This window comes from Bacillus rossius, chromosome 3 (genome assembly GCF_032445375.1).
Source record: "Bacillus rossius redtenbacheri isolate Brsri chromosome 3, Brsri_v3, whole genome shotgun sequence".
NCBI lineage: Eukaryota > Metazoa > Arthropoda > Insecta > Phasmatodea > Bacillidae > Bacillus > Bacillus rossius.
The window spans coordinates 14,656,487-14,682,190 of NC_086332.1; the positions used below are offsets into that span (position 1 = coordinate 14,656,487).

Consider the following 25,704-nt stretch of genomic DNA (forward strand, 5'->3'; position numbering starts at 1 on the left):
GTGTAGGGTTAGCAGCGGTGGAGGAGGGATGTAAGGCTTCAGCGAAGGTCAGCGCACATGTTTCCAAGGCTCTGGAAGGGTGTCGAGCAAGTGTTTCATGGCGGGCTGCCGGTCTCCAGGCACCGGCAAGGTCCCAAGCACACGTAAGGCGTGGTGGAGAGGGAAATGATGTTGGTGCCCTTGAGACTTTGGCACACGACAAAATTATTCTGAAATGTATGCAAACATTTAGCAAAGCCAAACAGCTATAAAAAAAATTCTATTAGGATACAAAAAAAAATCAATAGAGGGACAAGATTATATGGTGGATTGCAATAAAACTGGAAAACACAGCTAAACATAGCAATACAATATATACCAATATACCTAATGCAGTTAATACACCATTTTGCTGTGAAATGTAACTGAAATAATGAATTTATAAATTAATCAGCAATCTCACAAAACAACTCAAATTATAAAAATAAAATATTTTGTTACAGTAAATTTAGAGTAAATTATTTAGCATGGTGATAGCATCAAAATAAAAATGTATGAACCAAATGAATTGGAAAATAATTAATTTAAAATTGTTCTATCTTGCATCTCATATGAATAACAAGTTTTTACATTAATGACATTGGCACACTTTTCATACACACAAATATTGCCAGATTTTTATTTTTATTTTCCTGAGTAGTTCTGTCATAGATATGCTATTACAATTTATGTTATTGTTAAAGTGCATCAAATCATGTATCAAACCAAATGAGACTATATTAGTAGAATAAGTATTAAGAATAATTTGTTTTATATTTGTAGAATAATATAATATAATACACTACATATCTTTATAAATAAAATGTATAAAAATAATCTGTCCATTCGAAAAAAAATAACTGATCACAAAATAAAAACCTTAATAAGTATCTTGTCTCTACAGATAAAAATCAAAAAAACTTTCATAATCAATGACTACTTTACTATAACAAAATTAAGCTACAGTGTGTATATCTGGCTTTAATGCTATGCCTTTACCTTGAACTGACTGGATATTTCAGGATCCTGTGACATCTCTTCCAGGTGAAGGGCAACATTGTAGGCTGTAGACACGTTCTTCATCACATAGAGGATGCGTCTTTGACAGGACCGTGACGTCTTGTTCTTGTATTTCTTGATGAAACAATATTATATTAATTTGGTTGTAAATTAATCCCCAAAGCAAAAGAGAATAAAGCATTCAAAGAAAAAATGAGGAAAACAGATTAAACATTAAACTAATTAAATTAGCATAGAAATAAATTTTGAGTTCACAGTGCGATCTCAATACTTGCGATTCACCTAGGCGCGGGCGAAAATCTGTGGAATTCCCAGGGAAGGGCTGCGGGAAAATGCTTATCATTCCCATTTGATACGCCCCTCGTGCCCTAAAATTATATTATTTTAATTTAATAAAAAAAAGGCCTAGGAAACGGCTGAGCAAAATTATAAAGAAAAACAAGTTTTACCAGAGGTGGCACGAGGTGGTGAACAAAACAATTTTATACTCCCAGCACACAAGCAACTTGGAAGCTAGTGGATCGTTAAATAGATAAAGGTAAATTATAAATAAACAAACACTACATAAGTAGATTGGTCTATAGGTTTCCTGTTTTATTAAAAAAAATTTAAATAAATCTGTTTTCTATTTGGTTTAGTTTCACCATAAAAGGGTATTAACAATATATTAAAGTTATTAAAAGGGGGCCGGCCCGATATTATTAAAACAAGTCGTACTATACTTGTAACAACAGAACAATCACAGAAACAGAAATTTGAAGTATCCCTCCTGACATATTATAGTTATTATTATAACTTTACATATTCGTATTGGTTAAGTTCTCTGTCACTGCTCGCTGGTATTCATTAAGGTAAGTTCTTTCGTTGGTTGTAGGGAGAAGTTATATTTTAGACTATCACCCGGGGCTTGGACATCTGGCCGGGAGGAAGCTCTTCTTAGAGAGAAATGAAGTTGGAGGTCCTGGACAACATGACGGGTGCAATTTTGGCGCCCAAATGTTGGACCCTGTCTGAAACACAAGCCAAATTCCAACGAATCAGACCTGCTTCCAGACAGTCAAACAGAGTCGGTACGAAAAGGCCAACAAACGGGAATTGGGGGAGGAAAAATAGACCGAAATAACTCATCAAACAGGGTGTAGCTCCTGGGCTCAAGAAATGTCTCGCGCCGACATCAGAAAGGCGTGGACCAAGAATTGCGCGGATGACGCGGCAGAAATCATCATTTAGTAAGACAAAAAAAAAAACACCTTTCAATTATAACATGACTTGTTTCCTAATCACGACTACTGACTGGCTACTACTGAATTTTGAAGCTGGAATCACATCCCTTAACACAGCTGACTACATTCCTTATTCGAACGAGTTCATCGTTGCCGCGAAAAGCCTCTTAACAGAGGTGACGCCGTGAAGACGCGGTAAGTAGCCGAAGTCAGAGTACTAAGTGCTGGAGTGGCGGACAAAACTCCTAATTAAAACAGGCGGTCGGCCCTAGGGAAAAAGAGGGGGAAGGTTCGGCTCTGGACCGAAAACATCCGGAGGTGCCCGAAGTGGTTGTAGCCACGACTTCAGTTGTTTGCGCCGAAGGGCGACTGCTGGGGTCTCTACCGGCAGGCACAGAAAGCAACATACAATCGACTTTTACAGGACGCGAGGAAGAAGCATAGGGCCTTATGGCCAGCCGGTGCTGCACTCTGACGGCCTAAAGGGGACAGAAGGGGGAGGTTAACAAGATTGCCACTAGGTGTTGCGGGCGTCAGCTCCACTCGCTGGCGACAAAAGAAGAAGTTACTGTTTCTGCCGCTAGATGTCGTGGGTGGTCCATCCTTGCACATATTATTTCTATGGCAAATCGTCCTTGAAAACGGCCACCGCCTGGCAGGTTCACGTCAGGTCAATGATCCTGGGCTAAATTCTGAGAATCAAGGTGGGTAGCCGTGGGGGAGAGGGGGTACAAAAAACGAGACTGGGCTGGGAACGGGGGTCCACAGGATCCTCGTTCGTGCCGAGACTCGCTACTCTCAGCGGGTCTCTGAGAAATAGAGCTTGCAGGCCAGAAGCTGCTCTATGCGATTTTAGTCATGCAGAGAAATACCGTATTCACTCGCGTAATATCCGCCCTCGCATAATGTCCGCACCCTTTATTTATACATATATCCTTAAAAGAAAAAATTAAAAATTTGCATAATGTCCGCACCAGTCGTCTACGGCGGGCAACACAACTTTGGCCACACCTAAAGGACGCAGTACGAATGGAAAGTTGACGGCTCTGTAAACAAAGCTGTGATCTTGAGCTGTCCTTTCTCTCCTGTCCTGAAAGGGTGGGGAAATTCGTTGAACTGAACAAAGCACGGTAACGGTAAACACAGCTGACCAACACGCACGCAAGTTCAAGGCATGAGTTTCGCAGCTGGGCACTCATGACCGAAGCTATGGTGGTAAAAAGCTTCAAAAAGACTGGCATCACCGTCGCTCTCGATGGAACTGAAGACGATGTAATCTGGGAAGATACAGATGACGACAGGAGCGATGCTGACGCAGAAAGCAGTAACGCCGAGGAAGATGACAGCGACGCGTCGGTAGCAGATTAGAAAGTGATGTGTTGAGAAAGACTTACATTTTTTTTAAACTCTTAAGTGTATTTTAAATTAGGTTTTCGTGACATTTACCTATTTGAAATTGCAGTTACTAAAATGCAGACTAAATTAATATTTTGAGTGCTGTTGCAGTATCAGTTTTTTTGGGTAAATAAGTTACATAATTATTTGAACTGTTTTAATGTTATGTTATACGTATTTATATAAAAAAAAATTAACATCACATTTGCTGACATGGATCAGTCTTGTTTTCTGTTGAGGTAAGACACGCAGTGCAGCGTAAAAGAAACGTCAACTTTAATTAGTGTGTACCCTGTTTTACGTGTCAGGACAGAACAGAACCCCTCTTTGTTTACATTTGGTTGGAATCCCTCCCTTGGCCATTCTCATGCTCTAAATGTTTCCTTCCCCTTCCTCCTTCTCTACGTCACGAAGGCCATCAGATTTACGGGAGGGGGGGGAGTACAGTGCGCAGCAGATGTGGAACTGATGAGTCACTGCGCTGTTGCCAGCTCGCTGGTTCCCTACGCGCCGCACGTAAGGATATGGTACGGCTAAAATATTGCAGCCGTGCCGTTAATAGCCGTTTTAATCCATCACATATTAATCACATTAATAAGGCACACGTAACCACACTTATTTCAGTGTAGCGCGTTAATTTGTTTTGTGTTCCGGCGGGTGCGAGACAGTTACCGGTGGCAATTACAGCAAAGTAAACATGGTCTAAGTTGGGTTGTTTGCAAGCGATCCCGCAGCAATATTCTTTTAAAATATCTAGTGAAATCCAAATTGATTTTAGATACGTTTTGTGCCTTTTTAGTAATAATTAAGACACAAAATTTTGTATTTTTCTATTTTTCCTCGCATAATGTCCGCACCCCATTTTTTTGGCCAAAAATGTGGTCAAATTACTGCGGACATTACGCGAGTGATTACGGTAATGTTACAGGCCGGGAACGTGACTGTAAGCGGGAGAAATGTCATACGGGCTGCTAACGTCTACATTAGACTAGCAAAATATCAGATTGGTCCCTGAGAAAAGGAGCTTCGGTCCACTGGCACAAAGTTTAACTAAGTAGCGTACACCAGCCTAACAAAGTGTAAATCACCCTTTCGTAACCAAATTATATAGAAAATAAAATTTCAAAAAATAATTAAAATTATAATAACAATTAAAAAAAAAAAAAAACGTGCCGAAATACCTAATTTCCGGCACACATTTCACAGTTAAAATTTTGCAAGTGTAAGCAGACCCCTCACAGAGGGGCTTTTTGATTCCAGGGGCCTCTTAGCCACTCCTTTCTGGTGCAGTATTTTTGGGTAAATATGGTATGTTTAATATGAAAAAATGTATAAAACACTAAAACAACAGTAAAAACATCAGAAGCGATGCAAGCGATAGTTAACATATTCCAAATCAAAGCTTAGAAAAAGCAAATTGCAAAATGTAAATTACCAAAATCCAAACCTACTATTTCACTGGTGTATTCAAGATTATTTAATTTAATCACTTCACCGACCATTCCCGTAACAGTATAACGATCTACTGTTTCCTCACCGGGTTCTTCTTGTGCAGGATGTCTCGCACCATGGGGAATGTGATTGTGTGCTGCTTTTGGTTGGAGCAGAGATACACGGATGCGACCTTGCACAGCAGCAAAAGGTTGTCCTCTTCTGGTAACCACTCCACACGGCTGTGACAAAACACTCTCGTCAAAAAACACAGATCAAAATGGCAGAACCAAAATTCATAGCAATAAACAAAAGGAAAAAAAAATTACTCAAACACTTTTCAGAAACTTTATGGTACCAATATTTGATTTTAAAAATATTCAAGATAAACATGTACAAATAATCAATAAAATTTCAATATAATGATTCTAATAACTCTTATCACTAAAACATTTAAAAATGAAGTACTATTAATTACTATATAAAAAATTTTAAACAAAGATATGAATACATGGTTATTAGCAGATGAAAATGGCATAGTTATTATAAAACATAAAAGTAGCTAAACTGCAAGCAGAACATACCATAGTAAGTTTACATGATACATATATCTCTGCAAAAGAGGGTCCATGTCAATATTATGATCCATAAATGACACCCAGAGACTATGTTCAGCCATAAAAAAAAATGTATCTGAGGATATAAATCAAGTGTGTGATAATCATTATCTTAAAGAGCATGGAATATAAAAAAAAAAAGGATTAAAAAATCAAACCCCAAATTTAAGAATATAAACTATGACCGAAACTGGTGTATTGTAGCAATAGACAGAACAATAATTCTTAAGTTCAGAATATTTAAGACATACAATATAAACTAATTCCCAATTTGTATTATTTTGTACATACTCTTCCTAATCCAAATTAGTTACAAGAAGTTAAGTACCAAACATAATTCACTCACAGCTTATTCATCCGTCCCAGAGCACGCTGGTCCACGTCATCGTAGAAAGGTCGGCGTGGACGTTTTGGCATTGGTTGCGTGACAGTCCTAACGATCTCCATCTTCCGAGCCTTCATCTTCTTCTGAGGCACCTCACGCCCTGGCTTCGACTTCTTCTCGCCTTTCTTCCCCATCGGTGGCCTCTTTTTTATGATGGACGTGAACGATGTCGCACTGGGGTCAATGGGATCTTTCTTGATCAACTGTATGAGCAACATGGCACAATATCAACAACTCTTGAGTGACTTGTACATTATATATGGGCCTACTTAATGTTGGTAAAAAGAACATAGTAACCTTGTGCCACTTATTTAGATTTAATGGTACTAGTTTTTTTTTTAAACGTTGTTAGTAATATGTTAGCATTTGGTAACTTTAAGCTTTATTTTATTTCTTTTGGGCATTTCTATATTTTTGCTGGTTCTTTTCATTTTAATATACCCGGGTCATAAGCCTGACAGCCTTTATTTCTTACCGCTGTCAACCAGCGTCCAACTTCCGTCCAGACCGTTGCGTCAGCAGCGGAAACCCGATAGCATATACCTTATCTCTCTCAGTGCACAGTTTCAGTCCCAGCTCTCATCCGTGCCATCACGTAGCGCGCCTCAGGTGCTTAGCGCTTTGAGGCACATCTCTCCGATAGCACCGGTGCACGTCAGCGCTCGCCACTGCCGTTTCTCGCGCCTAAGATCATGCGTGCCCGATAGCAGCATGCCTCGTAGCTCGGCTCTTGCACGGCACCAGCAGTTTCTGCATGCCCATCCTCCCCTCCCCTTCATGCTCCTATCACGTATTTTTCTAAGAACCCAGTGCTGGGCTAAGACAAAATCCCTCACTCTTCTACCCTTGCCCTTGCACCTAGACGAGCATCCCGCGCAAGTCCCTACTCTTTCTCCCCTTCCCCTCGGGGATGACCCAAGCTTATGCCAGCACTTGTCATGCTGCTTCCGTGCGTGACATGTGAACCACTTTACGAACAAAACTGAGATCCTTGTAGTTCTGGTTTTTTCCACCAAGGAGTACCCCATCTGGACTCACTCTTCGCTCTTCAGCCCCCTCCCCCCTCCCTTCAAAACATCTCATTGGCCCCTTCCCCTAGTTTTTTGTTTCCCCTGAGCTCAGCGCACTATCTACCTGTCTCTTTGACGACCATAGGTTTGAGGGTCCTATAGTCCGCAACTTCATCACACAGCCCCACTTTACAGGCCGTCATCACACACTTCATCCCACCCCTCCACCTCCTGGCCTTTCTTCCTGCACTGTGCTTTGGTAGCGCAAATCAATACCCCTTCACCCCACACAAAAAATCTTTTTGCTACTTGGCAGCATCCAGACCTGCTCCCTTATTTATCCTTCCGTGCACTACTTCTTGTTAAATTCCTCTTGCCATAATACACCCAATCTGATTCCTATTTTCCCACCCAGTGCATTGATAGTTTAAGTCTCCTGCACCCCTTGGTTCTTGACGTGATGCCAGGGAGAATCTTTCATACCATCGTCGTGACCAGACGCAACCACCATGCTAGTCTAAGATTATTAGTCCTCCAAGGGCCAGTGAGCCAGGGGGGTCACCGTGTTCCACGAGATGGCATTGCCTGACCTTTCCTGTGACTATTCTGGGGGTGTCGGGGCCAGCAACTGCAATTAGCGACCGTCCCTACAGTGTGCCACAGCTTGAGAGCTAGCTCCTGGTTCAAAAACTACGCAACCGACTATAAGTAAAAAGCAAAAATAAGTGACGGGTTTAGAAACAGCATGGGATAGTTTTCCAAAAACTTCTTTCACAGCATTCTGTTGTTTCTTTGCTGTTTCTTTGATTTGAATTATTTATCTTCCCATGTGTTGTGCCAAGCGACTGAGCATGGATACTCCAGTGCTCCAACTTCTCCTCGCCACGTCCTGATACAAATTCTATGCACATAATTGGTAAGTGGAATATAATAATTTTTTTTTTGCTTCTTCAACTACCTACATTCTCTTTTTTTATTTAGCGAAACCATTTCTGAGCAACATATTTCAAGCAACGTAACAATGCAAAAATTGATGAATACACAATAGTTTAAACTGTACATTGTTGGCTGTATTATCTGTAATATTTACTTCCTGATTTTAGGCCAGTAATTAGTGAAACAGTATTGGTGAAATTTTATTTTGTACTAAATTCCAATTTTTAGCTTCAGTAAGGTAGCTTTCTTAAGGGAAGATAACTAAGACTTTAAATTCCTACAGCCTCAGGGATAATTGAAGGACAGACACAAAAATCAAGGGCTTACGCAAATTTTAAGAGCTGACATTGATGTGAAGGGTTGACACTGTGAAGTGTATGTAAATGTCAAGGGCTGACTCTTTTAGTGGTAATTCTGACAGCACAGCAATTTACATTCAAAAAAGGGACTGCAGTAGAGTGAGAGCTCATTATTTTACTATGTATTTATTTTGCTACAAGCAACAACAGCAATCCTGCATTGCACGTATAGAAGTTTTTCTTACAACATGTGGGCTATACAATAGGTTTTCAGTCGACAACAGCCAATATTAAAGAATGCTGCACCCAAATGTTAAAAGTATACTTAAAAACTCAAAATACATCACTATTTCTAAAATAATTTAAATACAAAAAAAATTCACAAATTTTCTAATTACTACATGCATATACTGAGGTGAAGTTTATAGTACTTACTGACTGGAAAATTTCAGACTTTAATATATCAGTCTTCAGGGTTGCCAGCCTTGCACTTTTCAGTTCAGTCAGCTTCTTATTGAAGGCTATGCTGCTCTGTCAACACAAGGAAATAACTAAAAAATGTAGTTAAACAAAAAACATACATACATAATATTAAAATTGACAAACTGTATAAATTTTACCACATTTTTATAAAGAATAGCTTGAAATCCACAGCTTTGCTTGTGCAGGTTCAGAGTATTTATATAATCTTACCATTAAGATAAAGAAACTTATGTGATTAAATAGGCATAATATAAATTTCATTGAAGACAATAAATGCTGGATGCATTGAGTCAAAAACATTCAAAATATTATCACTGCATAGAATATGAGAAAATGTTTAATATAACTTTTTGGAATATTGGAGAACATATACTATGTTGTTATATATATATAAAGTTCTTAAATTGTTCTGAAGTTTATAGAAGTTTCCAAAACATTTCTAGAAGAAATAGGTGTATGTACTTTGAAATTTACTTATGCCTGTAGGCTGTGCCAAAAATAATTTATTAATTTATTTTACTGTGTTTTGCATAAATTTATCATCTAAGCCTATGAATAGTTTCACTATATGTTTAAATTATATCAGAAATATATTTCATATTCATAAATAATTTTATATTTAATTTGAGAAAAACAATATCTAGAAGCCTTACCTTTTAATTACGAACATTTCAAATCAAATTAATAAGGGGTGGTGTTAGAAGAAGAATTACTCACTGGTGCGTTGTAGACATACGGTCCGGTAAAATTTTGGTTTGTCCAACTCCAGTTGCGCTTTAAGTGCCTGAAATAAGGACCACAAATTAAAAATTTGAACATAAAATGCAAGCACAAGTTACATCCAATATGAAAAAAAAAAAAAAACATAACAATTAGTAGGTATGAAATAAATTTTTCAGAGGATATATTTAAATGATTAGTGAAATGTATCACAAACACAATAACTAATAGAAAAAAACTAATAGAAATAAATTTAAAAATTAAAATGTTAGGCTGGACTCCTGGCCTCACAAAGACATATGAATATTTCTGCGAATGCAAAAAGCTATCCACTTATTACTTTTTCTTCCGTGGTTCACTTTGTCATCAGCATGCTATTTTATTATTTTACTAATAGCAGACTACCAAAAAGTTTCGAAAATGCTAAACTAAAATTTAATTAACAAAAAAGGGTACATACATTCACAGAGTCATACTTTTTACAGGCAAATGTTTCGAGCAAAGCTGATAATGTAATCTTCCATAAAACTTAAAATTAAATATTATGAAATGTAGTAAAAAAAATGCAGGCTTTGTTTGCAAACTCAAATTTAGGAATTGTACAAGAAAGGGGTACAGACCAAATTAATAGAGATTTAATGCTTGTGATGCTAAAGACATTTTTTGTTCCTTTTTTACCAGCTTCACGCTAATTTTCCACTGAAATGTCCCATAGAAATCACCATTGAATTACTGAATATAGAAGTCTACACAGGTACAATAGGTCTTCGATAAACGAACACTTGTTTAAAGGACACAATATTTTGCTGCCTTTAATTTGGCAAACGGACACCAAAATGTTAGTGTGGACATTTCCATGTCGCAACTTATGAACGGGCAGTACTTCTTGAGTAGCCTGTGTACACACTCGTATTCTAGCGCTGCACTACTTACACATGAAAATAATATTCTTGCAAGCATGCATAATGGTAATCAAAGGATGACACAACTGTTTGAAAAGAGTGTCTGAGTATCTTTTCTCTCGTGCCTGTAAAAAATGAAAGGGTAACGCAGCCAACACATCCGTTCCAAGTTTCACCAATCTTGTGCGTCCCATTACGAAAAATAAATCTGTGCCGTTCGCTTAACGACTTGCCGGACAGTAGCTAGCTATTAGTCACTGTGATTTCATGATGTTTTCACCCAAAAGTTCTAATAGTTTGTTACGTTCAGCGAAATATTATTATGCATACATTTAATTCTACACAGTTTATTGTTTGTCAAATTTAAGTTAACATTATGTTGTGCAATAATGGCTATGCAACAGGTTGGCCCCTGCTGCCACTCCAACAGAGGCAAGTGAGGGGAAACAGCCACTTGTCACTTATGCTCTCTCAATTCCTCGTGTTTTTTTTTCTCACCCTCGCTCTCGACAAGGTCACCGGATAACCGTTTACAACCTTCATGCTTGCATTATCCAAGCCGACAAGGTTTCGATTTTTTCGTTGTGCAGAAACGCGTAATCCAGCCACACAGCCCAGCAAGTTACGAGCCGGCCGTAAAATTTCTACATCGCAAATTGATAAGATTTTTTACCATTCATTATATACTGGTTTGCATTTCTTAAACGTCAAAGACATAATCAGAATTTTATGGGGCTATGCATTGAAAGATATGTGAAAAATTAAAATCAGGCATTTTCGAAGGTCCAGGAACATAACCCAAGGCATTAACATTGTACCTTATAGGGAAATGTGATTTAATTAACAGCTGGTTTTCTTAATGGACAATTTCCGGGAATGTAAACCGCCTGTTAATAGAGAAATTACTGTATTTATTATATTTCTCTTTGGTCACCGTCACAACCCAAAATATCTATTTCCATGATCTAAAAATACATTTAAGTGTCTGTCCCCTGAGCCCTCCTCTAAATTTGTACTTGTTTGTTTGCACAATGAAGTCATAACCATGACTACACAGATCATAAAATAAAAGAATAATAAAAAAGCAAAACAGATTACCGATTTGTGAGGGGATCGGTATTTTTGAAATCTCGAGTGACAAACGCGACCTTGCCACGAACACAAGCAGCACGCGTGACGGGCGGCGACTCACGCAAACAGGGCCGAATCCAGGCCGGCGGCTCCTCGCCTGTCCCCGGGGACGGTCCCCGTGTCGTTCGCAGCAGCTTCCTCCGGGGTCCTGGCCTTGAGGGCATCGACCATGATCTGCTTGTGCTGCAGCACCTCCAGCACAATGTCTTTGCCCATCATGCACATCCGCCCACCTGCCGCATCGACACCACGCATTCAACACCCTTTCACAGAGTTCCCAACATGTTCTCGTTAGTAGATTTTTTGCACCTGACCTACAAAAGTAATGCTGTTAAACCCAATTTATAAAACATTCCTGCTTAACAACACACATAAAAAAAAAAACGATTGAGAAACTTTTAACAGTGTTTTACAGTTCACTCCACACTTTAAAATTTTTGTGAAGCATTTTATTGTAGTAATAAAGACATTTACGTAATGGAATTACTTGTCCTTTTAAATTGTCAGTTGTAAAAAATGTTATGACAGGCCATTTAGTGCAGTTTTAGCAGGTTTTGAAAGGATTTTGCAATTTTTTTTTTAATTTTCTCAATATTATTACCAACTAAAGTTATTATTATTATTATTATTATTTAAGGAATTTTATGTACATTTTAACACTATTTCCATTGCAACTGTTATGCTGTCACAAATATTTTAAGCAGATATTTACCAATATAATGGGTGTAAAAAGTCACAAGTGTTTGTAACTATCATTATTTGCGCAACACTTTCATCCTTCACATTATACTTAGTGAATATCTGTTAATAAAATTGTGAAAAAACAAAAATGAAAGGAAAATACAAATAAAAAAATAAAACAAAGAAATAAAAAATACAAATGACGAGAAAACTTCTGAATAGCTGAAATGCTCTAAGATGATTCAATAGGCCTTTACGTCACTCGAGACGCTCAGAATCCACGATGTATGCAGACGTCTCGACAGAGCGAAAGAACTGAGGCTTCATGTCTCCTCGAACCCGAGGAATAATGGGCGGTGGTGAGATGCACCAGTCAGGGCCGTTGCCAGGATATTGTCAGAGAAGAAAGAAATTGAGCGACACGCCCTCCACAGCAACGGCAACCCATGTGTCATGTCACATTTGCTGCAGAGGTTCGCCAGCAAACCTTATTTGTTACTAATGCATACAGTAAATGGGACTAATTCAGAAAATGTAAAGATTGTAACATTAATGAAGCCAGGAAGATTCATTAGAAATGAACCCTATTCGGGTTAACTATCATGCAACTGAACAGCAAAGGGCAGGAAAAATTACCTAGCTGCGTGTGCACGCAGATGTTCCACAGGTCGTACCAGTAGTTGTCAACATCGGACATGGAGGTGAACTCGTACTTCGTCACCGGGTAATCGACGTCATCGGAAACCTGGTGATAGCCTTGCCGGGAGAACGTGGTGTCAATCAAGGTTGTCCTGCGGTTCAGGTACACAAACACCTGTGGATAACAAACAACATGCAACATGCAACACTCAACATTTGCTTACGATGAGTACACTCATTATATATATGTATATATTTTATTTTAAGAACAATTCTGTCATTATGCGTTGAAAAAAATTAGAAAATGGATTAAGATTATTGTAAACTGGAATGAAAATTAGTTTTTAAAATATTTAGCAAATAAAATTTTAAATAATGGAATGAGAAAGAGAAGAAAAGATAAAGAAGAAATATTTTGCACGAAAATATAATATTGGTTAAATAGAGGATAAGTAGAGGAACCCCATATAAAAATTTAATAAGTAATGTATATTTTACTATAATTTTTCACACATTAGCATAAGTATGGTGATTATTAGTTTTTAAGTATAGATTTCAAGTTGTCAATATTGCTGTGTTTATAGGAAAATAATTCATAATTCCCCCCAGATAATTTTTCCGGTATAATTCCTTGATGCTGATGGCAACATGGCAACAAAGTTTTTTTACTGCACAGTCTGCTCTTTACAACTAAATTCAATCTATGTTTCACACACAAGGTAATGATTTTGTTTCAATGACCTCCAAAGCTTTTCCAAATGGGGTCTAACCCTGATTTTTTGCAAGTGGTAAACGTGACAGAGGCTGCGTGAGTCAAAGGGTTATTTAGGGTGATTCTGTTCTCCCCATTCATTCCATCATCGCTCCATTTCATCTCATTCCCCCTCATCATCACTAAATGCTCCGACGTTGATATGTTAAGCTTTAATCCATACGGACAAGATTATATGGTGAATCGAGATGAATCCGAAATAACAATGAACATGTCAACACACCATATAACACAGACATTTAAGTCAATACACCATAAAACACCACAATGAAAATTATATCTTTGGATTCAGCGGCATTTAACCAAAAATTAATTTGAATCATTAAAATAGGAATCTTTTGATGTTTGAAATTCAAGGAATGTAATTTTCAGACAAACTCTTGTACCAAAATGCATGGATCAAAAAAATTAATTAAATTTGTTTTATTGTGCATCTATTACTGTAAAAATTTTAAACTATAAATGCTTTCTTTTATTTTATTGTTCTGAATATATCTATGTATCTGTTTTAGACAAATTTACTAAAAAAAAAATGTTTACTGTAACAATGCAGCATATAAATTTTACCCCTAATTTGATGGAGTGAGTATTACAAAACAGCTTTTATAAAAACCAAAACAATAACATCATAATCCTGTGTTTTAAAAATGATATTGGACTAAAATTAAAACCCAAAAATCTTGTGTCTATTAATTCATTGCCGTCCTCCAAAAGTAGCAAGTAAACGCAAGAAGAAGTAGCCACCTGATCCTTATCCTTGAGACGCTGGGGTCCGAACTGCAGCAGCCCGGCGTAGCACAGATGCTGGGCAATCTCGTGGATGCTGAAGATGTACTTGCGGGCGACCATCATGACGTTGCGCATCTCCAAGGGCAGGAACTTGAGGAGGTAGTGACGCCTGACGGGGTGCTCCAGATACTCCTCCATGTTGGGCACGACGTACGTGATGTTGAAGATCTCCACGAACAGCGACAGGGGCAGGCGGAGCAATAGGTCGCACATTATGGCCCAGCCCTGCGGCCAATCTAGGCACGGAGCCACGTAGAGAGGATTTTAATTTAACCTGCTTACTATTGTTGGATACCTTATTCCTAGGGACTAGATTGTATGATGAATTGTGATAAAACCAAAATAACACAGTAAAGCATGACACCATGTAACACAGACATTTAAAACAATACATCATAACGTACCAATGCAACTACTATCATGAAATAAATTAGCATTTTTTATAAAAATTTTTATGAACTCAAAAATCACAAAATGTAATAATATTTTTAATACAATAACTGTAATGTATTCAGCATAAACATTTTATAAACATGTATGTACTAAGTAGATTGGGAAAAAAATTATTTTACTCTTTTTTGATTGTACAGCTGTTTTTAGTGACTAATTTTTACATTTCAATGTTGGTACATTTTTAAAAGAAGCCCTAGCAGGTATATCTTTATTGTTCCGAGTGCATCTATCAGTCAAAATGACTGTTTTGGTGAAGTAAATATTATTGAATTTGTTTGTATTTGTTGAAAGTTGTGCTATCTTTATGAAAAAACTGAGTTCATAAAAATAAACTTGGCCACAAAATAAAACAATAAAATTTTGTCTCTACTTTTTCCTTAGATAATTTAGGATATTCAACTTCTTATTGGAGGAGAAACTATAAATATGAGAAACAAGCACTTACAAAAAACATAGTAATAAATGTATATTTTTTTTATTTAGCAACTTGGAGTTGGATTAGATTGATTGGCAGAAGAAAATGTCACCAATATCACTTTGCATCAATCAATCTTTAGAAAATTAATTATTATAAAATAAAAAATATTAATTGAGAAATTTTTGATGTGGATATTAAATCACACCGACCAATCTACACTACGATTCAGGCCAAATACCAGAAAACCAACCCTCATGCACTGGCAACGGTGCGACAAACATCTTCCAGTGGGCTTCTGGGTAATAGATGGTGGCTGCTTCCTGAGCGACACTGTCATCCAGTTCACAGTCCTTCTCCGCCAGCTTTCTCAAGGCAGTCTGCCGGTCCAAGTTCGGGTCCCCTTCATACGCATAGATGAGGTAGAACAAGAACTGGTGGAACTTCTTCATGCGTACAAACTTCGGACACAAGCCGTAAAGCCTGCCCATCCTCTAGAAAAATCATCCAGTGACAGCACAATGTTCTATACATTTATTGTGCATGAATTTCAATCTCTGTCTGTACGGAAGCAAAAAAAAACCTGATTTTATATAACAAGACCAAAGAGCTGTAACAAGAGCAAAACTAGTAGGACTAAAGAGTGCTGCAAGACACCCCTCTAATTTATATATATATATATATATATATATATATATATATATATAAAAGATTATTATGTTTAATTCACCCAAAAATAATGTGACTCTGAATATAACGACACACAAACTTTTTAATTATGAGTTTATGAAAAATACTTTATTATGGATTGTAAAATGCAATTCAAGTTACCTAGCATTTGAAAATTATTTAAATTATTACATTTTTCCACTTTTCAACAATAAAGTAGCCTGCCTGACTTTTTCCCATCTTCAATTAATTAAATTTTTTTAAATATTTTAGTAAATATATTCTCTTTTCTACTCATTACAATGCTATGTAAATAGAGTGCTTGGAATTTGTTCTTTTCAGAGTTCTGTACTGAGAAATGTATCTGAGGAGAGTTTGCAATTAATTGTATGCAATTCGAAAGAAAGAAAGAAAAAAACAAAAAACCCCTACAATAATGGAAAAGTCATGTAAGGTTCCAGAGCAATCAAACTAAAACCCTGCACTCAAGATCTGTCTAAAAGTGTTGGGCAATATTTTGAGCTCTCATTCAACATTAATCATTATAATATCACAAATGCTGCAACAACAGTAACCTTTCTCAAAACATTAACCTTGTAATTTTAAATTCTTGGAGCTATGATACTGCACAGCATTTATTTAGATTCTACACTGTCCGCAGACGGCCCCATGACGGAAGAAACTTACCTTACTGTACTGATACTGTGGCGACTTCTCTTTGCTCTTCCCGCAGATAGACTTCAGCTCCTTCATGCTCTCCGATATGGATGCAGATTCAAAACTGAATTTATTTTCCTTGCTGAGGTCCTCCACTTTTGGCAGCTCATCTGTCGGGATCTTAACAGGTTTGCGGATTGGTGGGATGAAGAACTTCATTTTGGCCTGCTCTACAGCTGACTGGATCACTGTGTGGTCTGTGAACACAAACACACACACAGTGCACATAAGAAATTTTTTTACTGCAACATGACAGAGTTTATACGAGTAGCGCCAAATTACAGCACTGCACTAAATACAGTCAAACCTTGTTAATAAAAACCCTACTACTACAAAACTCTCAAAATACAAAGAAGTGTTTTCACAGTCCCTAGAAATTACATATGAGTTATAATGCTAACCAGTTTGTGCAATAAAAAAATGTGATTATTATTAGATATAAGTTTCCTTTTTATCCCACAGTAAACAATTACACGTATTAAAGAACAGTTATTACAAATATCATATGATGATGAAATAAAACATTGTGAATTAAGAACTTAATATTGATGCTAGTACTATTTCCTTAAATCAGTGTAGGATGGGGGAAAACAACAAAGAAAGTACACAAAATTTAATCCACAATGATGGCATGTTTCCTTTTATGTAGTTTCAGAAACTTTGGTGCATTCTGCCATTGTAAATTCTTGTTAAGAGTAGCAAGGTACAAACATCTTTCAAAAACCCTGCTGTACTCAAACAAAAACTGTAGTTTACTATACCAGATAAAAAAAAAATTGGACTGCATAAAATCATGTGCAAGTTATCTATGAGCACATTATATGTATAAGGAGAGGTATGATTTTAGTTAATGGGGAAAAAAAATATTAATAGCTTTATTGAATTGTTGTTATAAATGACATAAAATTGGTGATTACACTAATTCTATAAGAGTTTGGTTAATATAATCTCTGTTATTACAAAGCACTTAAATTATGGTTCCTTCAGGTTTGTATTAATGAGGCTAGTCTGTAATGTAAAGATAAATGACCTGAAACATAAAATTAAGGCAGCTGGATCTTTTGTCCTTCCCTAACAGAGGATCTAATTATAAATGAAACAAAATGCCAGTGTCAGGTAAAAGAAATGCCTTGAGACTAACCAGCCAGTAAAGCATGACATAACACTTAACAAATGATTGCTTCACACCATGACATCAACACACTCTGCATGCTTCTATCTCTTTATCCCTATGATCTCTTTTCTCTGTATGTGTGTGTGTCTGTGTGTGTGTCTCTCTGTGTGTGTATGTATGTTTGTGTGTGTGTATATATATGTGTGTGTATATATATGTGTGTGTGTGTGTTGGTGTGTGTTGGTGTGTGTGTGTAAAACTCCAATAACAGGCTGAAAGCTAGTAGCTTACCAGTTAATGGTCTCTATTACAGGTTCACTCCAACTAGCAGCTCAGATGCAGCTCACTTAAATTAACACTGCACAAGTTTCCATTCCCCAAGAAATATAAAAACATACACAATTGCCACATCCTTCTGGCTTCCACACGAAAGACAAAGAATGGCACTATTCAATCGGTAAACCAACCTCAAGGCAAGTAGCCAATACAAATTGTGTGTCAATGCAAGCACAAAAATCAGTAGAAAAAATTGAGAAAAAGAAAAAGGATATTCTGCTTCATTGAGATCAGCAGGATACAATGATAGAAGGATCAAAGAGATACGATAGTCGATAGATAAGATATACAATCAGTAAGATACATACAATGGGATATTATAACAAGATATCACTGATAGGATAGGATGGGATACGATTGGTAGGATACGGTAGGATATGATCAATAGGATACACTGGAGTTTTCCCTTTATCACTGAAATAATATTAATGACTTTTCCCATTACCTCAAACGAGTTTATATAAAAAAAAACCAACTAAGTCTACTAAAATTTAAATATACGAACATAATAAAACCTGCATAAATTAACAAAAGACACAAAAAGATGGGTACATGAACTGTTACTTACATTAAAAAAAGATAGATCTTATCAGCAAGGTAGTAACAAATAAGACAACAAAGAACAGACCAAAAATAGCTATTACATATCATGAAAAACTTACACTTTACTACAAAAGGAGAACTAAACACAGTAGTAGTGACACAATGCAAATCTAAACGAAGTGGACACATAGAGCAAATTAAGATGACAGAAATAATAAAGAAAGATGTGCATGGTCTCCTCTGTTGTACTGTCTTTCAGTATTTTTGTTTATTTCTATTAGGTATTTCCTATCTCCTATGTGGTTTCATTTGCCTAACAATTGCTCAGCTTAGAGGTGGGTTGTTACAGCAATTTTCGGTATCTGTACCAACCTGTTACTGATACAGTAATGTACTAGTTACAAGTAGCTGATACTTCTGTATCAGCTAGAGCAGTAGCGGTCCCAGGAAGCAAGAAGGTATCAGCATTCTTGTTACAGGTTACACATCCTCCGTGCCGTCATCACCAGCGTAAAAAGGTATCGGTGTTCTCTTAATCTGCAACCCCCCCCCCCCCCCCCCCTTCATCACGTCATACTTCATTCCCCCCTTTCCGACATTAAAGGAGTATTTCTCACTCTCTTCCAACCTCCCCTATCTGTTCTTACTTCTGTCCAACAGTAAAAAAAAATGCTCCGCGTACGCAGACCGTGCGACCGTAAGGAGAATCTGATACATTATTTATCACGCCCGGTAATTCTCTACCTCTGTTACGCTCATGCACGCATAATACAGCCAGTTCAACATTCACTGCAGTTCGTCCTGGACGTGTATTACCACGTACATTGTTGCGGGCTGTCATGCTTTGTAGTTAGTATCTTTATAGTGAAATAAGGAATGGATAAGTGCAGGGAAAAAGACTTCATTTGTGTGGAATTTTTTCACGGAAAATAATGAGTTTGCTAAGTGTAATTTGTGTAAACAAAAACCGAGTTAAAAATCATCATAGACTAATCTGAAGAAACATTTGAAACATAAGCATCCAACTGTACAGTTACCTGATCAGAATCAAGATAGTTTAACATCACTATCACTGTCCAGAAGTAGGAGCGATGATCCAGACATCGCAAATACGACACCGTACCTCAGCCAAAATAAGATTCGTCCAGATATAGGAATTCCTTCTACAAGCAGTTCGTCGGTTCCCAAACAAGCTGTGTTGGAAAGAACCAATGTGCATGACTGTAAAGTAAGTGATTTTGTTGTAAGAAAACTTTCTGTTTCTGCTAAGAATAAAATTGATGACCAACTGTTAAATTTAATTACTGTAGATTTTCAACCATTTTCAGTTGCTGAGGACAAAGGATTTCGAGGATTTGTTTATGCACTAAATCCGTCGTGTACATTGCCAAGTAGGAAAACTATAACAAACACATTGTTACCAGCTGCTTATGAAACTGTGTACAATAGAATTCAAGAAATATTAACAACCACTGAAATTAGTTCTGTCACACTAACAACAGATTGTTGGACTTCTGTTAATGCTGAAAGTTTCATGGCAGTGACATGTCATTTCATAGACTGCAATTTCAGATTGATTTCTTTGGTGTTAGATTGTTGTTCGTTTTCGGAGTCCCACACCATTGCTCACTTAGCCCAGGAACTGAGTCGTGTAGCAAAAGAATGGAGGTTAGAAAACAAAATTTTACTCTGTATTTCTGACAATGCAGCAAACATACAGAAAGCTATAAAAGACAAATTGAAATGGAGGCATTTCACTGCGCCTCTCCTTCAACGCCTTCCCCTGAGCTTCCTCCCCTACATTCTTTCCCTTCTTTAACCCTTATTTGTCGTGCCCGTCCCTCCCCTTTCACAAGCTCCGCCCAAGTGACCGTCATCTGCGATCGGGAACTGCGCACATTGGCCGTGGTGTTGTTCCAGGCGAATTCTAAACTGATTCTAAAGTACTTGATACTTTAATAGTGTACTCGTTTGCAGTAGCTGAAACAGCCGTGTTTCAGTTACAAAGTAGCAGGTTGATACTCTGCAACCCACCCTTAGCTCAGCTGCCAGTTGTGAACACACAATACAAGCTTTTACACTAGTTGCTAAGTTAGGGTACAAGTGAAGTGGCCATTATAATAAAATATTTCAACTTACCAGCACAAATAGTAGGATCACAAACAAAACTCAGTACTTTTTCTTTCGTATCAGTTTTCAGGTACACCTTGAAGATCTTGATGTTTCCATCACGTGCCAGTTTCAGTAGCAATCGCAGTAGTGACTTCTTATCTATCCTGACATTGTACCCTTCCTTTACTTCTTCATCGTAGATCAACTGGAAACATATGGCGCAGTAGAACGAAATACTACCTAAATGCACAGGTTAAGTATCACAAATATAAAAATAAAGAAATAGTGGGCCCTATCAAATAACACTAACTATTCAATAAATCACTTACAATATATGTATAATATCCTTTTAAGTAGTACAATAAAAATTTGATAAATGATTTTTTAACAAAAAAAAAAGTATTTTATAACACATAAATATAAAATGTTTGAAAAAAATAAGTCAAAGATTTTAACTAGAAATTCAAAAAATTATTTCTAGATTCCTTGATAATCACTTATCCATTAAGAACCAAATGGTGCATAGGAAATATAATTCTAGAGGATTTGTTTGATTTGTTTGAACTTTGTGAAAGTCAAAGCATTGTGAATTTGTCACGTACGCAGTCTCCGTTCGTTGATTGCGTGCCGAGCCTCGCCACTATTGCAATTTGTTTCTTTTCTTGCGCGATTGTTCTGTAGACGCTGAGATGTCCCGTTGGGGTGTCGCAGAGTTGAGGGAGGTCAGAGTAGTGTGTGTTATGCCAGGCAGGGAGATGGTTGTGATAGAGACCGATGGCAGTCCAGTGCAAATAAGTGCACATTACATAATGAAAATCTAACAGTTTGAAAGTCCAATGTGCATGTATGCAGAAACTGCTATAGACACGAGTCAAAGTCGTCAAGATGGTGTACCAACATGTAGCAGCATACACCCATAAATAGTATATACTTTTGCGAACATTAGGGGATGTACTAAATGTATAAGTGTGCCATGGTAAACTTTATGTTAGTGAAATTATCCTGGAATACAATTTGTCAACTTGAAAAGTCTTAATAAAATATAATCACAACTTTAAAATACCTATAATTTATTAGCCAAAAAAACTGTGTTTGAACAAACATGGCATCAAAGATATTTAATATTTTGATGGTACTCTAAAGCAGTGGTTCCCAAAAGATGTTCCGAGGAACCCTGGCATTCCGTGGCAGGCAAGGGTTCCGTGAGTCAGGACATACTGTATTTGCTCACGTAAAGGCCCCGCCCGCATATACGCCCCCCTCCTTGTTTTGTAAACATTTTTGAGAAAAAATTTAAAAAACGGGTTTTTCTGGGTTTATCTGAGGGCAGGGCAGCTTGGCATGCATCAAACAGCAAGCCATGTATTGTGAGCGGCGGGAGGTGATTTTGTAAGCAGCAGTGATACAGACACTGGTATTTTAGTTTGTCCGCTCTCGGTAGGACTGTCGTGAGGCAGGCGTGATAGATGTACGCAGTTAGTCGTATCTCAAACGACATAAAGATAAAGAAAGCTGGACTCGCGCGCTTGTGTTGATGTGCAGTGTTGTCGGAGAAGAAGAGGGGAAGTGAAGGAAGAAGGGAAGTGGGTGGAGCTGGTATTTCTAACACTCCTTTGTCTGGTTGGCTGGCTAGCTGGCAGGAGGGAGGTTAAGCCACGCCTCTGCCTCTCTCCCCCCCTGCCACAGTGATGCCTCCCCCCCCCCTGCGGACTCGCTGCCTCTCTCCCTCCTGCCGCGTCGCTGGCTCCCCCACCCTCCCTCATTTGAACAAAGACGCACCACTTGCCAGTCGTTCCATTTAATCAAAATTTGATTGGCATTTAAATAAGTTGTGGCGGTATGTATTTCATTTTGCTTTTATTAAATGTTAGTTTTTCATACCTAAAAAAAAATTATATTTTTTCCTCCAAATTCGTGTATAGGCCCCCTCCCCTTTTTTGGAGTCTAAAATTTGGAGAAAAAAAAGGGGAGGGGGGGGGGGGGCCTTTACGCAAGTAAATACGGTATGCCATATGAAGCAGGCACAATTATTGTCTAACAACTTTCTTTGAAGGAGTTGGGGTTCCCTCGTCAACAAAAAATTGGGAACTGCTGCTCTAAAGCATTACGAACATGGCACTTTATTTTAAGTAGTTTTCCAACTTAAAGTTGCAGTCCAATAGATACATTAAAACAAAATTAACCTGAAACAATTTAAAAAAACATATTATAATAGTAAGTTTATGTATATTTATATTTGTTATATTTTTTTATGTTGGTTCAGAAAAAACACAAAACATGTACAATTAATTTCTGGTCCACTTTTTTTTTAATGAAGTATTGGTAAACCCCATACAGTCAGTATAATGCAATGGTGAAAAAAAATTAGTTCCTATTCTTGAGTTTTCTTACCTTCATGAGCTTATGAAGATCATAAATTACTTTGTGGCTTCGGACAGTTTCAACGATGAGATTGGCTCTCTTCAGAATGCGATATGTGATGGATAGACTCTCCTGGATCTGATCCAAATTCTTCAAATCTTCGACGAAGCCTGATGTAGTTCTGAAAAACAAACAATTTAATGGAAATTTATTTTTTGTCATAAACTAGGAAATTAAAATGTATTTGTCCAGTTGTACTGCAGTTAATAACTTGAAATTTAGGATTTTAATTAGGAACATTAAAATTAAAATTTTTCACATAGACTCTATCATTTTATTGCTATTTTAAATATTCAAGTTTGTTATTGCCCTATTCACTATACACCCAGCACAAGAATATTCAGGGTGTATGTACGATAATATTGTGCTTAGGCTCGGTGGGTGAAGTAGCAGTGCCGTAACATTTAATCTTCCCAATATATATCGGGTTATCTTGCTTCTGTAGTAATTGTGGTGCTTTGTCCGTGTTTATTTGTCAATCATTGTTCATTTGTCTTATTTTCACATTTACATGTGCCATTATTATTTTGAGCTCAACAGACTGTAAAATACACATATTTTGTTTATTTATTTTAAATAATGCACATAACTAATAATAATAATAATAATAATAATGTGGAAAAGGATATCTGAATCTCATTTTAAGAAACAGTTGTTACTGCAGCAAATTCTAAAAAAATTTGAGTAAGGTGCTTGCATAGAAATTATATATTTTGTGTTTGAAGTATAACGTAAAGTATTACGAAAAATGCTTAATGACCGCAAATGTGTCCAAACAAAAATAAAAATAATAAATCATTACGAGTGTATGTAAAATCAGCTACTATAGCTAGCAAATTCAGTATTTAATTATCTTCATTGTTTATTAATAATATAATAATAAAAAGGTGGGAGCATCACATGCTGAAGTACTTAAATTGTAACAAATACCTTTTTAATCTGTTCTACATCAATTAATCACAATTTATACTGAACTGCATTGTACACAATTACTAGGAATATAATCCTAGAGCACTCCAGATTTGTATTAGTGATGTTTCAAGAGTGTTTTATTATTTCCCTAGACCAAACCGTAAACTACTCACATTTTTCTAGCTTTACAATTAGTCTCGAGTCGAGTACTTAAAACTCAACTCATAACATCTAGTACTCTGCACCCCTAATTAAAATGCATACTTCAAAATAAGGATGAAACATGTTAGAGCACACAAATAAAAAAAATCTAACTTTGCATCTAAAATTATTACACACATTCAACTTTCACCATCATATTTTTCTTTGAAGCAACAAATTTATAGGGGCCATGGTGGTTGAGTAGTCAGTCAGGTATCTACCCTCCCACCGTATCAATTTAAGGTTAAGTTCTGGCGGGTTCACACCTGGATACTTTGTCAGTGGGATAACCGGGCAGACCTATTGTGTGCTGATGGGTTTTCTTGGAGTGCACTGCCAGTTTCCATTCTCACCTCATCAACCTTCATGTAAAGCCATCATTAATTCCTTCATTCATTCGTCATTCATAAAACTAATTTCCACCCGACCGGTTGAAAACATCACATTCAATTTGTATTCTTAAGCTGCTCTAGTTGATGTCTGCGCATCATTCACCCCCCACTGCATGCCAGCTCCACATCGATGGCATAATGCTAAGTTCAGAGGAGAAAAAAAAAAAAGACTGGATGGTATAATTACGCAACTCATTTTGCCAGGACTTGCTGCTCCCAGCAACCGACTGGTCATCGGCAATTCTATCCGCTTTCTCTTCCGGGACGCTTCCCTCCACGGTCGCGGTCGAAGTGGACGCGACGGCGTCGCCGCAGATCGCCGAGCGCTCCCCCGGCTCGTCCCTCCCGCCCCGACTGACGGCAGCCACCTCGCTCCCCTCCTCGTCGGAGGTGGGCGACGCAACCCTCGGCTGCACCAGCCCCAGGCGAGCCAGCACGCTGTTGACGGTCGGCTTCTTGGGCTGCTGCTGCTTCTTCCGCTTCGCCCTGGGGAGAGCCGGGGCCGACTTGCCGTCGTCCTCCGCCGCCCGTTTCCTCCCGCCGGTCGACGGCCGGTCGCTCAGCAGGGTCAGCATTCGATCCTTCTCCCGAGCGAACTGCACGCTTAAGATACTCTCCTTTTCATAGCGGAGGGAGACGTACCTGGAATTATATTAAAATGTTTTTACATTTCAGTAGATCTAAAAGAACCATATGTGAATACTTCCAAAATGTCTAAATAAAGTACTGTAACTTGCTTTTACACAGTGAAATATTTGAATTTTCACTTGGACTAAACCAAGAATATTAATACACCAAGGCCTTCAAGTTGCTGGTTATTAAATCACACCAACTTATTGCAAAAAAAGATGGCTAATACATGCCAGTAGGTATGATATATTTCTCTGATGAAAGATTGTATAGATGAACTGTGCGAAACGATGTCACAAGCCGTGGCCATGGCTGATCTAAGGGGTAACATTGCCTTA

General features: G+C 37.6%; 1 protein-coding gene across 4 annotated transcripts in view; it reads right to left on the reverse strand.

The window, feature by feature from the left end:
* The window catches only part of LOC134530259 (general transcription factor 3C polypeptide 1), a 73,423-nt gene that overhangs the window by 23,931 nt on the left and 23,788 nt on the right, over nt 1-25,704 (reverse strand). For all 4 annotated transcript variants that reach the window (XM_063364949.1, XM_063364951.1, XM_063364950.1 and 1 more), the window contains exons 9-21: nt 24,929-25,378; nt 23,202-23,352; nt 20,838-21,015; nt 16,676-16,902; nt 15,573-15,813; nt 14,407-14,687; nt 12,888-13,065; nt 11,632-11,803; nt 9,535-9,601; nt 8,770-8,865; nt 6,051-6,292; nt 5,194-5,329; nt 1,018-1,152 (exon numbers count right to left, since the gene is read on the reverse strand). In XM_063364949.1, the coding sequence (XP_063221019.1) occupies nt 1,018-1,152; nt 5,194-5,329; nt 6,051-6,292; nt 8,770-8,865; nt 9,535-9,601; nt 11,632-11,803; nt 12,888-13,065; nt 14,407-14,687; nt 15,573-15,813; nt 16,676-16,902; nt 20,838-21,015; nt 23,202-23,352; nt 24,929-25,378 (2,554 nt within the window). The remainder of the gene's footprint in view (nt 1-1,017; nt 1,153-5,193; nt 5,330-6,050; nt 6,293-8,769; nt 8,866-9,534; nt 9,602-11,631; nt 11,804-12,887; nt 13,066-14,406; nt 14,688-15,572; nt 15,814-16,675; nt 16,903-20,837; nt 21,016-23,201; nt 23,353-24,928; nt 25,379-25,704) is intronic.